At 45.9% G+C, this 14,952-nt stretch overlaps 1 protein-coding gene across 1 annotated transcript; it reads right to left on the reverse strand.

Annotated features, from left to right (window-relative positions):
* Window positions 1-321: 321 nt before the first annotated feature.
* Window positions 322-9,625, reverse strand: NDUFAB1 (NADH:ubiquinone oxidoreductase subunit AB1). The gene is given in 6 exon segments (XM_019430331.2): window positions 322-480; window positions 1,274-1,373; window positions 2,317-2,404; window positions 3,561-3,677; window positions 9,415-9,465; window positions 9,467-9,625. Coding segments are annotated over 5 exon segments (465 nt in total). The 5' UTR covers window positions 9,584-9,625; the 3' UTR covers window positions 322-480; window positions 1,274-1,281.
* Between the last annotated feature and the right edge of the window lie 5,327 nt (window positions 9,626-14,952).

Raw genomic sequence — 14,952 nt, forward strand, 5'->3', positions numbered from 1 at the left:
TATCCCTTTGGAAAGAGATCCACAGGACAGGGAGAAAAAAAAAATCGTCGCACATGCTGGTGTCAGCTGATACATCTGATAATCAAACTAATGGAGCCCCCCCCAAATTTTTTTCTAAGGCAAAAAATCCTTTTATCACGAACACTCATTCCTTACATTAGAAGTAATGGGAGAGAAACTTATTTCAAGTACACTGCTAGAAAAGTTTTTTTTTTTTAACGCATGAATCCCAAGGACTAGCCAAACCTTTAAAAATATTAAGCAAATTCAATATACACAAGTACTTCACAGACACTGAAAAACTGAAGACTGAGAAAAATGTTGGTTTTATAGATTTATTTTCAAAGGGCAAAACAGACAATTTAAATACAAGTCTAAACAGAATTACTCTGTCAAAGGCAGCAATAATGCCAAAACGCGTTCTCACTTCCAGACACTTGCCAGCATCTTCTGAGTCTTCTCTCAGTGAAAAAAAGGGGTCTGGCAAAAACAAAGTAAATTCAGTGTTTCTCTCTGGTGCACTGACTTTTAGGGACTTGGAGGTGCTCAATCCAGGGTAACTAAAGTTATAGATACTTGATACAATGTTTTATTTAAAAAGTCAATCACTTGATTATCTTAGAGTCTAAATAACAATAGCTAATGTCTACTGACAGGCTTCTTTACCATCAAGCATGGTTGTAAGTGATCTGCATACACTACCAACTTTCTCCACCACAAAATTCCCAGGTAGGTCCTGTCATCATCCCCATTTTACATATGAGGAAGCAGGTTTAGAGGCTAGACAGCCTGCCCAAGGTCACCAGACTTACAGACCCGGACAGAGCTGAGAATCAAGTCCAGTGTCTGACTCCAGAGTCCATCCTCTTACCCAGGAGGCCTCTCCTGCCTGATTAAGCTTCAGGCCATCTCACAACTTCTGGGACATCAGGCTGGGCTGGCTTCGGGTGGGTAACTGAGGGCAGTAGAGGGCTCCGCTTCTGGGTTACCTTGCTCAGTGTTTTGTACAAGACTGCTTTTATGAGGAGGGCTGACAATCAAGGAAGTCCTGTCCAAGAATGAATTGTTCACGGCCCGTCTCAAGGATAAAGATGATCACTAAGGCCGGCCCCCTTTGAGTGGCAGATAACCAGAAGGGACCTGCATTTCATAACCAGTGAAAATCTGTCAAGCGTTTCCAATTTTTCCATTTTTCCCAAGTCTTACTTTACTGAAGAACTACAGAGAGATTAATTCTATGGGAGAACAACATTCTGTAAGTCAAATTATTTACCTGATATTTTATTCATAAACATCCTTCTTATCTGCAATGTAATCTACAATTTCTTGTGGACACATTAACTTCTCAGCATCTGTATCAGGGATTTCAAACCCTGCAAAGAAAATGTATAATGCATGAGTGTAGAAAAAATCCTTTAAAATTAAAAGCATCTAATGCTTCCTTACCACCCACAAGTGCATCAAAATTCTCCAGCAACCCCGAATCCCATTTAAGTTATGGGCCAGTTATGTTCTAGACAATAGTCACATAATGTGTATAACAGCTCGTTCTTTTTTTAAAAGATACAATTCATATGATAGAAAACCCACCACCTAAAGTGTAAAATTCAGTGGTTTTTTAGTATATTGGCAAGGTTGTACAACCATCACCATTATCTAATTCTAGAACATTTCCATTACCATGTTCCCATCCTACCCCTAACTGATGCAATCGCACTGGTGAGCACAATCTCTGAGGAATTGTAACTAAGTTCTGTTCTGTAGGGTGGCACAGAAGCCCCTTGGCTTTCATTCAGGCAACTTACCCAAAAACTGCTGTGGAGCCTTAAAGAGGTCTCCTGTGCACAACTGTCTGAGAAAGCCACGTAACCTGGGAGTGTGCATGGGAGGCTCTGCAGGAAGCCAGGCCTGTACGTGTGTGTGTTCTGGGCACACCCAGTTACTTCTCTGGGCACGGTCACTTTGGCCTAGCTACGAGAGGTGCTGAGGTGTGGTCAGCGTCTCCAAAGGTGAGGTTCTGCTTGAGGTGGAGCCCCCACCTCAAGCATCTAAGTCCATCCTCCCCCAGGCCTTTCCTGGTCACTCAGCCCTTGGCACCACAGCGGGCACCCTACTGGCCCTGTACCAAGTGGGTTCTAATTGAAGGCACCATCCCTAGCGTTGACTTCACCTGATGCTCACCTGATGCTAAGTAAGCAGGCGTGTATGTGGCGGGGGTGCTGTTTCTATTTCTATATTTGATTCAAATCCCAATTCTGACTCCCAGCATTTCATACGCCTAATTACACTGTGCAGACCCCAGACTTAGCCTTTTACCAAATTCGTCCTCCATGGCCATGATAATCTCCACTTGGTCCAAACTGTCTAAGCCCAGGTCTTTCATAAAGTGGGAATTTACCGAGAGCTGCAAGAAAGGAATGCCAAATGCAAAATTCAGTCCGTGATGACATTTGTTTCTCAAAGTAACAGGGAGGTACGATGTCAATTAATCATTAGGTAGAAGAGGTTTCTTAAAGAGGCCATATTTTAAATAGCGATAACCAGCAGTTTATGTTTAAACCCGTGCCAGCATTATATCTTAACTTATTCAACCTTGTTTTGAAATGGTTAACAATATATACAAGGCTTAGCAATGGATTTCACTTTATGTATTTCACTAAGATCTTTGATTTTTGCTCTGAAAAACTATCCTGGAGATGTAATGTACAACACGGTGATTACAATAACACTGCATTGCATATCTGGAAGTTGCTAGGAGAGCAGATCTTAAAAACTATCATTATAAGAGGGTGCCCGAGTGGCTCAGTCAGTTAAGCACCTGACTTCAGCTCAGGTCATGATCTCACGGTTTGTGAGTTTGAGCCCCGTTGTCGGGCTCTGTGCTGACAGCTCAGAGCCTGGAGTCTGCTTCAGATTCTGTGTCTCCCTCTCTCTCTGCCCCTCCCCCACTTGTGCTCTGTCTCTATCAAAAATAAATAAATGTATAAAAATTTTTTAAAAATGTCATTATAAGAAAAAAGTTTCTGTAACTATGTGTGGTTATAGATATTAACCAGACTTAACTGTGATCAATTCAAAATATTATATAAATATCATGATGTTGTATACCTGAAACTAACATAATGTTATTGCCAATCAGACCTCAATAATAAAAACCCCACTATCCTACCTATACAGTACATTCAGTTATTAAAGAGGGAATTTATGTACCACTGTGAGAAAAATACTAGCGGATAAATTAAAAAGCAACATCCAGAACAGTGTTTACAGTATTCTACCACTTGCGTTTTAAAAAGGGTAGGCGATAAGGATCACATAGTACATAAAGTATACATACATGTACAAACGTGTATACTTCCTTGCGTATGTACACTTCCTTGCGTATGTACTATCTCTGGAAAGATACACAAGAACCTGGTTCCACTGGCTGCCTCCCAGAAAGGGAACCATGTGGCTAGGACTCAGGGAGACTTTTTACTGAATATCCCTTTGAACCCTCTGAATTCTGTACCATTGATTAAATGCTAATTTAAAGAAAAACATTAAGCCACGTCAGTTACCTTTTCAGGGTCGATCTTGTCATAGAGTTTCAAGACATAAAGAACACGGTCCTTGATTCCCTCTAACGTCAAAGGGGGCGCGTCACTATACTGGCGGCACAACTGCGTTACTGGAACCTAAAGCAAGGAAGGGCAGGAACGAAGCGGTGTTGAACCTAACATGCCTCTAGGTCAATGCACTAGCCCACAGATGCCTTCCACGGGGCTTTTGGCACTTCAGAGAACCCACATCCTCTGATTCTACTCTGGCCATTAGGCCACCCGGGGTCACAACGCTGGGGTGTTTCAGAAGCCCTAGCGGTTCAGCAGCATAAAAATGGGCCTCCTTTCCCCTCAGAGCCAGGACTGCCCCGTCTGGCCCAGGCAGACTTTCTGCCACTAAAACCAGATAGGGTCTGCAGATAAGTGGAAGTCTTCCTGTGGCCCCTTCTGCAGCACTCCTGCCACTCTGAGGCACTGCCACCGTTAACAGGCATGCCTGAGTCAAAGTAACCCACCTGGAAAGAGCTGTCACGGTAAATGGAGAGGCAGCTCACCCTGAGGGCCACACCGCAGGTCTAAAATGGCCCCAGCAGTGATTACACTGACCTTGGCCAGGGCAAATGAGCCAACTACCAGCCCGAAGGAGATGAGGGAGCCTGACAGTCCTTATGGTCCAATTTGTTTCCCTTCAGGGTAGGCTTGCCTTACCGCCACCAGCAAAACCATGAGGCTTTCTGGGTTTTACCATGATGGCAGTGGTATCTCAAATGTCTCTGGTACTAGCCTACTTGATATTTAGCTAGGTATTAGAGTCTTGGATGGATTCTTTCACCAAATCTGAAAGAAGTCCAACTCACAGCTCAGCAGGCTTAACGTTGTGGAAGGGACAATGCAGAACAAGAGAAACAAAACAGCTGTCTGATACTTTTGCTCACAATGAAGTCCCTAATCTGAACCGGTGTGTTTACCTTTTAAAGTCGATTTTAAACCTGCAGTTTTGAGTTCTTAGGGCAATTTCCCATAGAAAGTGGGTTTGTGTGTTGGGCTCAGGTCCCTGAGACTGACAGAGGTCTATGAAAATCATAATTAAAAATGCTGCTCAATGAACCAAACCTCCTGTATATACCTCTATATAAGAAATATTTATCTTGCAAAAAAAAAAAAAAAAAAAAATCACATACTGAAATCAGGTTTAATCAGCAAGCTATAAAGAGATTAGATGAAGAGCTTTATGGCTATTCTAAGGTATTTCTGAGTACTTTCAGAGTTTAAGAGCACTTATTATTTTTGGCTAAATGTGTAGTGTCCTTTCCTTTCCGACTGCAGTGTGAGTTAAGGAGACTGCTGCTCTGGGACCATCTCTGGGCCTACTTAACCACAATCACTAGAAGTCTCCACAAGCCACAAGTAAAATGAAGCAGCAGAAGGGACCAAAGAGAGGAGAAAGGAGTTAATAGTGGTGATGACAGGAAAGAACTTTGAGGGGGAAGGATCTGGCAGAGGCCTTGTCTGTGCACATCAAGAAGAGGTATGAGGGGGAATTCCTGCTGAGGAGGAAGGGAAAACGGGAGGCTGTGCTGCAGAGCCCACGAGGGAGGAGGCCGGTGAAGGCACATCTGCACACAACTACCCAAGTGGCCCACTAGGTGTCAGCACCGTCCCCAGCAGCACTGGCAGGTGCACGCACTTGGGTCAGGTGGGCACCACATGATAGTGATGAAAATAAAAGGGTCTCCACCTGGAGAGCACATGCCAGTCCAAAATGGGGGGCTACCGTGGGCTCGGCATAGGGCAGGCAGGTGCAGTGGGGGACGGCTCAGACTCTGGAATAAGACTGCCTATGTTTGTACCCTGGCACTAGCTCTTTCTTACTAGCTGTGTGGCCCTGGGCAAGTTACTTAATCCTTCTATGTCTCAGTTTCCCTATCTGTAGAATGAGGACAATCAGCAGTACAAAGCTCACAGCACTGCTTGAGGCATCACCGAGAGAGCGTGCAGGGCTCAGAACCGCCCGGCTCATCCACAGTGAGTGCTCTGGAGGCCTGCCTAGGAGGATCAGTGTAATGACCTGCCAATCTGAGGCTCTGGTGGTAATGTGGCCCCTAAGTACTTGATCCCACTCGTTCCCTCTCATGCCCCCCCCCCCCCCCCTTCTGGTCTCTTTATGGACTTCTTACCCTAGGCTGGACTATGGCACTGCGCTAGGCACTTTACAACCATCATCTTCATTCTGACAATAGTCCCATTTTACGACAGGAAACTGAGACAAAGAAAAGTTAGGAATCCAGCCCCAGGTCTCCCAGCTTGGCCTCTCGGGAGGGTCTTATTGCCTCCTTCCTGCTGGACTCAGCTATTTAAAAAAAGAGAGAGAGAGAGAGAGGGAGGCACACAGAATGGGAACGGACACCCCTGCAGTGTCCCCAACAATCAACAATGTTTTTGGTGTTGTTTTCCCCAAGATCTACACTAAACAATTCTATGTGACATAAGTCACCTCCTACAGCCATCAGAGAAGGCATTGTATGCAGGCAAAGAGTAACTACCCTCTAGACCAGTAGAGACAAATTACCTGGTTCATTTCCCTCAACATCCATCCATCTCTACTCAGGCGCATCTCTGACTAAGGGAAACCGAGGAACCTCAGTTTAAAGGTAAGGAGACAGCTTCAAAGGCCATCTCTATCAACTGCCCCCCCCCCCAACAGCTCCACCCGGGTCGCAGACATTTTGACATCGGTTTGGAAATCCTTACGTGTCCCCAGAACACCTGCTCGCAGACCTCTATTCCTTATTTGCCCCCTGGTGCTCTGGCCAGAGACCAACGTCCACCCTTCCCAGTGTCTCACCATCATGTTTACTGGGTCACCCAGCCTGGCTGACTGGGAGGAAAGATCTCCCTTATTCAACGAACCTTGTTTCACATTTACTCCCTGCAACCTACACAGAACACCCACATTCCTTAGCGCCCTTCACAACATGCCTACATCTACCTCAACTCGGGTCTCCCCTCCATTCCACTGGCACCCGAGGGTCAACCATAAGAGTGCCAGGTTCCTCCTGGTCTTTGCACGTGCTGTCACACCCTGGCCTGAGTGCGTGAGAAACTGCCGCCTTTGAGACTCTGCTCACCGGAGGCACTAGGTAGGTCCCTCTTCTGTGCTGTACACGCACCCTGTTCTCACACATGGCTATGTCTCAGCAGCCCGTGAGCTGTACCTCCTGTGCCTAGCACTGTGCTGTAGGCTGGAACTACAAAGATAAATAAAATATGACCGCTACCCTCAGAGGAGCTTTTATGGCATAATGGGAAAGACCAATCCAAAGAGATTATTTCAGTTGTAATAAAAACGTAGCAAGAGCCATGACAGATGTATTTGTAGGCTGCTTCAGGAACAAAGTCGTCATTCAGTCCTTGACAGGCAAGGAAGAAACAGATACCAAACCTGGAGTTAGCCCTGAAAGGACAGGGTCATTCAAGGAGGGAAGGTCAGGCCAAGAAAGAGAACTGAGGCCTGAAAGTGTAGCCGGTGTGTGTGGTAAGGAGACTGAAGGGTAAGGTGGTTCACAGACAGGCTCTGAGGCTGAAGAGGCAGGGCCCAGGGCTGCAGAGACCTGAGTAAGACAAAACAGCTGGGCTTTCCCTGCACAAGCATTCTGCCTTCATCTGGGTACCGTGCCCCATAGAACACTTTAGAAGTCTTCTTTGTGCTTTGCCTTTGACACAGTTCAGATTTGGGGCCTGCCTGGGTCAAGAATAAGACATCCAAGTTCCATCTTAGGCCACCACCCTTGTTTTTCTTACCTTCGATTTTATACTGCCATATTTTTACATCCAGGAGACCTGCTTCATAGCTCCTTTTAGGGGGCAGGGATCAGTCAGAATATAAATGAATAACTAGTTGCCCTGGAGTCAGCATAGTGGATAGATTTGAGGAGAAAAAAATCTAATGGAAAAGAATGGGTGGAATAAGCAATAGTCCAGATGAAATGAGCGAGGGCTGGAGGTGGAAGTTTGGGGTAACTGGGAGACAGGCAGTAACAAACCAAGAGAGTGAAGAGACAGACCAGGAAGAGAGTGTGGTAAGAGATCTTTGGAACTTACCAACATTTAAGGGTTAGAAAGTGTCCCAACAGGGTAGGAGCAGAGACAGGGGAAAAGGAACCACAACGAACCACAACAAACAGTGTAGAACAATCTAGAGAACACCAGCAGGGAATGAGCTGGCAAGTTTAACACGAGGCCACAGAATGTCCAATGAGTTATTAACCAGTGTCCTTCCTTTGTATCTCTCTACCTTCAACAGCTAGAATAAGGTCTGGCCCATAGCTGTCCTGTTCCTTTGAAAGAACAAGTGTTTACTCACTCTCTCTTCAATCAGCAAAGGATGTAAGGTGGTTAAATGGGAGCACTTCGTCAAAATCACTTTGTAAATATAAATAAAATAGTTTTTCTGCTGTATACATGAACCAAGCAGAGGTAGTGGAACATCTCTGAGCACCCTTCCATTCAAGGTGTGGTCCAAGGACCAGTGGCACCAGGATCTTCTGGGAGCCTACTATAAATGAAGACTCTTGGGCCCTTTCCCAGACACTGTATTTTAGCCCAAGTGATCTGTAACAATCAAGTCTGAGAATCAGTGCTCTATGAATAGGGACAATCATTTTGCATTTTAACCTACAATGGAAATCCCTCTCAGGAAAGAAAACACTCAACAACTCTACATACTGCCCTTTACCTCTTAACTTCAAGGTGACACTTTCAACCTTTTGATTCAGGCAATGGGACCAATGCCCTATGAATTAATCCATCACATGGTCATCTCAACCCTAGCCACAGAAAAGAATCACTTGGTGACTTTTAAAAACAGACACCCAGGCCCCAACTCTAGAAATAATGATTGACTTGGCCTGGGCATCCTTATTGTTATATTCTAATATGTTGTCAATACTGAAATATTGAAACCACTATTAAGTCCACTGGTTTGGGGGTGTTCTCAACTTGACCCCGAGAGTCTATTCTACCTTAGGGCAGTAGTTCTTGATCTTGGCCCAACCCTTTAGTCACCTGGGGAACATAAATGAAAATTCATGCCAGGGCCTCATCTCTGATAAGTAAATCAAAATGCACAGTGGTGGGGAGGAGGGGGTAAGGGATTTCTTCCCCCTTCTTTTAAGCTGCTCAGGTGATCTGAATGTACAGCAAGGGTTGAGGGTGGAAAATGACTGCCCTAAAGACAATTTCTGCCTCACAAAGGTTTCATCCGACAGAAAGGCTAAATACTGCTTTTTTTCCTGTCTTTCCTTCAGGAAGCAAGTGAACAGGCAAAAGGCATTACAGGGAGAAATCCCGAACGAGAAATGCTCTGGAGAAGGTTATAGGCCAGTGTGGCTTCCTTTTTGCACCTTGTCATTAGTTTCCCCCCTAGAAAGCTATCACGGTATTTGTCATTATAACTACAACTAACGGAAACCAGTATTTTGAGAGCTTGCCAAGCACCGCAACTAGGTGCTCTACCTACAACATCCTCTCAAAATCTCGTTGCAACTCCATAGAGACTAGTACCCCCCAACTTTATCAGCCGTTCAGACTGATATTAGGAAGGTAATGGACTTGCTCAAAGTTTCGGAAAGTGGGAGCCAGCATTTACACCGAGGGGTGTCTGGAGGGTCTTATGCTCCGGCTCTTAAGCACTAGGACACCCGAGCTCCCAGCAGGGGTCAACCAAGCACCATGAGGTAGTGGGACAGGCATTGAGCCAGATGTCCCCTGGCCACCCCCGCCGCGGCTGGCGTGGCCCCGCTGTCTGACCCCTCCCCCCCCCACCCCGATCCCTGACCCCTGCCAAGCCCGCAGCAAAGTCACCGCGAGTCACCTGCGCGAGCACCGAGGCAGGATGCGGAACCCCAGGCCTCGTCCGGGCCCCCCGCGGGGCAGAGGGTGTTGCTGAGCGGCCGGACTGCGGCCAGCGTGGGGACCCGGGGCAGCGGTGCGAAGGCCGCAGGCAGTCGGCGGACACAAGCGGAAAGGACACGAGCCGCCATGGCTACGCTGACCCAGGATGCACTGCGCCGCGCCCGCCGGCCCAGTTTCCTCTCTGCTCCGCGCAGGGGACGCACAGAGCGGCGCAGCCTGTCGCCACTGGCCGTAGCGTCCCCTGGCGGCTCCTGGTGGCACTGTGTCCTCCTGGAGTGCGGTCCAGCCCTCCAGGGCAAGAGGCGACCCGCCGCTAGCGCCAGAACTAGAACCTCGTGCTTAGTGTCTTTCCCTAAACACTAATATGTGACATAGGAAAGGAACTTAGTTTTATTTATTCTCCGAAAGTTGTGAAATACATTTGTTTAAAAGGGTTTTTTTTTTTTAAATGTTTATTTTATTTATTTTGAGAGAGAGAGAGAGCGCAAGTAGGGACGAGGCAGAGAGAGGGAGGGAAAGAGAAACCTGAGCAGGCTGTCCGCTGTCAGGCTGTCAGCGCGGAGCTGCAGGCAGGGGGGCTCGAACCCCACCAACTGTGAGATCACCACCGGAGCAGAAATCAAGAGTCCGATGCTTAACTGACTGAGCCACCCAACGCCCCGTTTAAAAGTTTGATGCTGCAGTTATTCCACAGGTATCAAAATTACTTAATATTAATATTAATCAAAAGTATTTAATATAATCAAAATAATTATAAGCAATATAAATGTGAAAAAAATCAGAATCAATTTAAATACATGTTGGCTAATAAATGTGGGAACTACAAGAAAACAATGTACAACTTTTAAAAACTTAACAGTTCACAAAAATGGAGTAAGTGAGAGAAATTTAAACTGCTAATCTCATACTTTCTTAGCCAGTAAATTGAAATGACTCCAAACTCGGAAAATTGCCTGGATGAACAGTCCAATAATGCTTTCAGTCTTCTGTCTAGTTTTTTTTTTTAAGTTTTTATTTTTATTTATTTTGACAGAGACAGTGGGGGAGGGGCAGAGAGAGGGAAAGAGAGAATCTCAAACAGGCTCCTTGAATGTCAGCACAGAGCCCCACGTAGGGCTCACACCCACGAACCGTGAGATCATGACCTGAGCCGAAACTAAGAGTTGGACACTGAACTGACTGAGCCACCAGGGCACCCCTCTGTTTCTTTTTACTTTTGTTAAATTCAAATATACAGTAGAGCTAGGCAGTAATTCCAGTTCGGTAATGAATGAACAAACACTGAGCACATACTTGATGTAGTAGGCATGCAGAGTATTGCTGTGAGGCCCCTGCCCTTCAGAGGTACACAGGCTAATGAGGGGGACTGTGACATTAAGCAATACATTAAATACCGTGTCTTAAATTTAGAGCGTATGTTCAGAGTGCTCAGAGGGTGGGCAGTTAGCACAACACGGGGGAGTTCCAGAAATGCTCCGTGGAAGATGACAAATTAGCAGGGGAAGTAGATCAAAGCAGAGGCAAAGGCTCTTCCAGGCAGAAAAGACAGTTTGGCATGAACTACAAACAGCTCGTTATGGCAAGAGTATTGATTATGTGGGGAATGGAGTCAGGAAGCTAGAAAGGTGTCCAGGGAGCTTGTGATGCATGTTGGCAAACCTGAACTTTATTGTTCAATTGAAGGGTTTGACCAGGGGAGTGATAAGGTCCCACTCTAGCAACAGAATCTGTGGATTTATGAAGGACAGGGGTGGGGGTGTGAAGGTGGCCAGAAGGGCCTGACCTGTGGCAGGGGCCATGGGAATGAAAGACCTGAACTGGAAAGAGATTTAGGAGGGAAAAGAAAGCAGCAGGGCTAAGTGAATGCATGATTAGATAGGAGAGGAAGGAATCTCAGGTTTTTGGCTTAGTGGGTAATGGTGTCAGCAGTTGAAACAGAACACACAAGGGGGAAGATAGCTCATTCTAGTGCTTCTAGATCATCTGGTAACAGTCAGTTGGATATAGGACTGGGAAGCTCAGAGAAGAGACTAGGGCTGGATGCAGGTGGGGATGAAAACCTCTGCAATACATCCATTCTGAAAACGTAGGGTTTTGGGGGCACCTGGGTGGCTCAGTTGGTTAAGCATCCGACTCTTGATTTGGGTTCAAGTCATGATCTCACGGTTCGTGAGGGTGCATACTGCTCATGTGCACTCTCTCTCAAAATAAATAAAATAGGGGCACCCGGTTGGCTCAGTCGGTTAGGCGTCCGACTTCGGCTCAGGTCATGATCTCACGGCTCGGCTCGTTGAGTTCGAGCCCCGCATGGGGCTTTGTGCTGACAGCTCGGAGTCTGGAGCCCGCTTCAGATTCTTTGTCTCCCTCTCTCTCTGCCCCTCCCCCGCTCACACTCTGTCTCTGTCTCTGTCTCTGTCTCTGTCTCTGTCTCCCAAAAATAAACATTAAAACTTTTTTTTAGGGGCGCCTGGGTGGCTCAGTCGGTTAAGCGTCCGGCTTCGGCTCAGGTCATGATCTCGCGGTCTGTGGGTTCGAGCCCCCGCGTCAGGCTCTGTGCTGACAGCTCAGAGCCTGGAGCCTGTTTCAGATTCTATGTCTCCCTCTTCCTCTGACCCTCCCCTGTTCATGCTCTCTCTCTCTCTCTGTCTCAAAAATAAATAAATATTAAAAAAAAAAAAAAAACAAACAAAAAACAAAAACTTTTTTTTAAATAAATAAATAAAGGCTGAAAGTGTAGATTATTTTTTCAAAAAGCTTGACTAGGAAGAAATGAGTGTAATATTAGGGGTATATGAGAGGACAGTGGAGGAGGCCTCTGGCCTTGTTTTTAGACTAGGAGAAACTTTGGCATGTTTATGGGCTTAAGAAGAAAGCAGGAAGTTGAAGACATAGGGCAGAAGAGAGAAGTGGCAGTCAGTACAGGTCCCTGGGAACAGGAGAGGATGAGACAATAGTGTAAATGGGCTTGAAGGAAGGAGGGACAGCTGGTGGGTTGGGGGGTGATGTATGGAGGAAGCTGACAGTTGATGTTTATACATCCTTTGATGGGGGTGCTACTGGAAAGCACCAGTGCCCCTCTCTGAAATCTTCCCAGCTCCTGAGGATTTGATCCCAATCTCAATATTCAGCCTTTCACCCTACAAACCATGGAGACTGACATTTTCTCTCTAGGTGTTTGCTGAAGGAAAAAGTAGGTCTCTTAAAGTGTATCATTTAAATAAGAGGTGATTTATTATTTTTGACCAAAAGGACAAAATGTAACACAGAAATAGACAGGTCGTGGGAAGAGAGGGTTCCAATTGTGGGCTTAGCAGGTTATCAGGCTCTTCCTGAGTGCCCCCCCCCCCTTATGTTAATGCTGCACGGTCACATCAGAGGTCTGTCCTGGAGTGTCACCAGAAAGGAGTAATCAGTCTGGTCTGTCACTGGTGGCTTAAGCAGATTTAATGGGCCCTGCTCCTCAGACTCCAATGAGATTTTCTGGTCCAGTTTTCTGCGGAAATAGAAGGCTGCCTAATAAGCAATGCAATGATGGCGATGGAATCAGGATGCTGGAGAAGCCTGGTGTCCACTGCCTGCACTGCCACGGAGTCTGGTTGGCATCACCAGCAGCAGGATGATTCCTGAGGCTCTGTTTTCCCTCCCCAAGACTGGAAAGCCTCAGCTCAGGTATCACCTCCTAAGAAAGGCCTTCAGGGACCACCCTATCTAAAATAACAGATCTGCAGGGGGCGCCTGGGTGGCTCAATTGGTTGAGCAACAGACTCCTGATTTCGGCTCAGGTCATGATCCCAGGGTAGTGGGTTTGAGCGCTGTGTCAGGCTCCACGCTGAGACTGGAGCCTAATTAAGTCCCTCTCTCTGTCTCTCTGTGCCCCTCCCCTGCTTGCTCTCTAAACAAATATATCTGTAAAAATAAGATAACATACCTCCTATACTCCCTCGCTATCCCTCCCCCTACTTTATTGTTCTTCATTGTACTTATCTCACTGCTTCCCAGCTTTTTTTGTCTGTTGGTGGGGGGAGATGTTTATTTTTATTTTCTGTCTTCCCACTAGAACATAAACTCCACGAGAACAGACTGCCTGGCTTGCTCACTACTGTAGCAACTAGCACATAACAACTAGCATATAACAGATACTCAATATCTTAATGAACATACAAATTTCACAACAGTGGGATGGTACTCCACAGTCTCTTTTATTTTTATTTACTTATTTTCTGAAGTTTATTTATTTATTTAGTAATCTTTACACCCACCATGGGGCTGGAACTCAGGACCCAGAGGTCAAGAGTTGCATGTTCTTCCAACTGAGCCCCTATGCAGTCTATTTTAAATTAAAGGCACTACATGTTATTATATTTGGATTTAACACAAGAAAAGAAACAGAGGGGCGCCTGGGTGGCTCAGTCGGTTGAGTGTCCCACTCTTGGTTTCGGCTCAGGTCATGATCTCACGGTTCGTGGGTTTGAGCCCTACGTGGGGCTCTGTGCTGACATTCAAGGAGCCTGTTTGAGATTCTCTCTTTCCCTCTCTCTGCCCCTCCCCCACTGTCTCTGTCTAAATAAATAAAAATAAAAACTTAAAAACTAGACAGAAGACGGAAAGCATTATTGGACTGTTCATCCAGGCAATTTTCCGAGTTTGGAGTCATTTCAATTTACTGGCTAAGAAAGTATGAGATTAGCACGTTTTGTCATCTTCCACGGAGATTTCTGGAACTCCCCCATGTTGTGCTAACTGCCTACCCTCTGAGCACTCTGAACATACGCTCTAAATTTAAGACACGGTATTTAATGTATTGCTTAGTGTCACAGTCCCCCTCATTAGCCTGTGTACCTCTGAAGGGCAGGGGCCTCACTCTTCATGCCTGCTACATCCAGGCAAAACATCAAGGGGCAATACTCTTCATGCCTGCTACATCATGTGCTCAGTGTTTGTTCAGTCATTACCGAACTGGAATTACTGCCTAGCTCTACTGTTTTCTTGACTCTTAAATCTTGGAGACAGTATGTTTCTCGGGATTCCGGAGTAAATTAAATCTTTGTGAAAAGCCCTTTATTATCTTTATGTGCTAGCAAATAAAAGTATCTCATTCATGCCAGAGATAGTGGGAACAGAATGAGTGTAAAAAAGTTAAATCTTTTATGCAAGTGTATCAAGGGGAAATTATGAAGTTGCCAAAAACCACTCGAGTAAACACCATAAAAAGGTATTTTTAAAAGAGAAGTAATTGGGGCACGTGGGTGGCTCAGTCGGTTAAGTGTCTGACTTTCGCTCAGAGCATGATCTTGTGGTTCACGAGTCTGAGCCCCACGTTGGCCTCTCTGTACTGAGAGCTCAGAACCTGGAGCCTGCTTTGGATTCTGTGTCTCCCTCTCTCTCTGCCCCTCTCTCTGCTCACATTCTGTCTCTCTCAAAAATAAACATTAAAAAAAAAAAGTAGTACAAATAGGTTATATGGATCATGAATATATACTCTCAGTAAGAATGCTGA

This window comes from Panthera pardus, unplaced genomic scaffold, assembly GCF_024362965.1.
Source record: "Panthera pardus isolate Hobbes unplaced genomic scaffold, ASM2436296v1 HiC_scaffold_5, whole genome shotgun sequence".
NCBI classification, from domain to species: domain Eukaryota; kingdom Metazoa; phylum Chordata; class Mammalia; order Carnivora; family Felidae; genus Panthera; species Panthera pardus.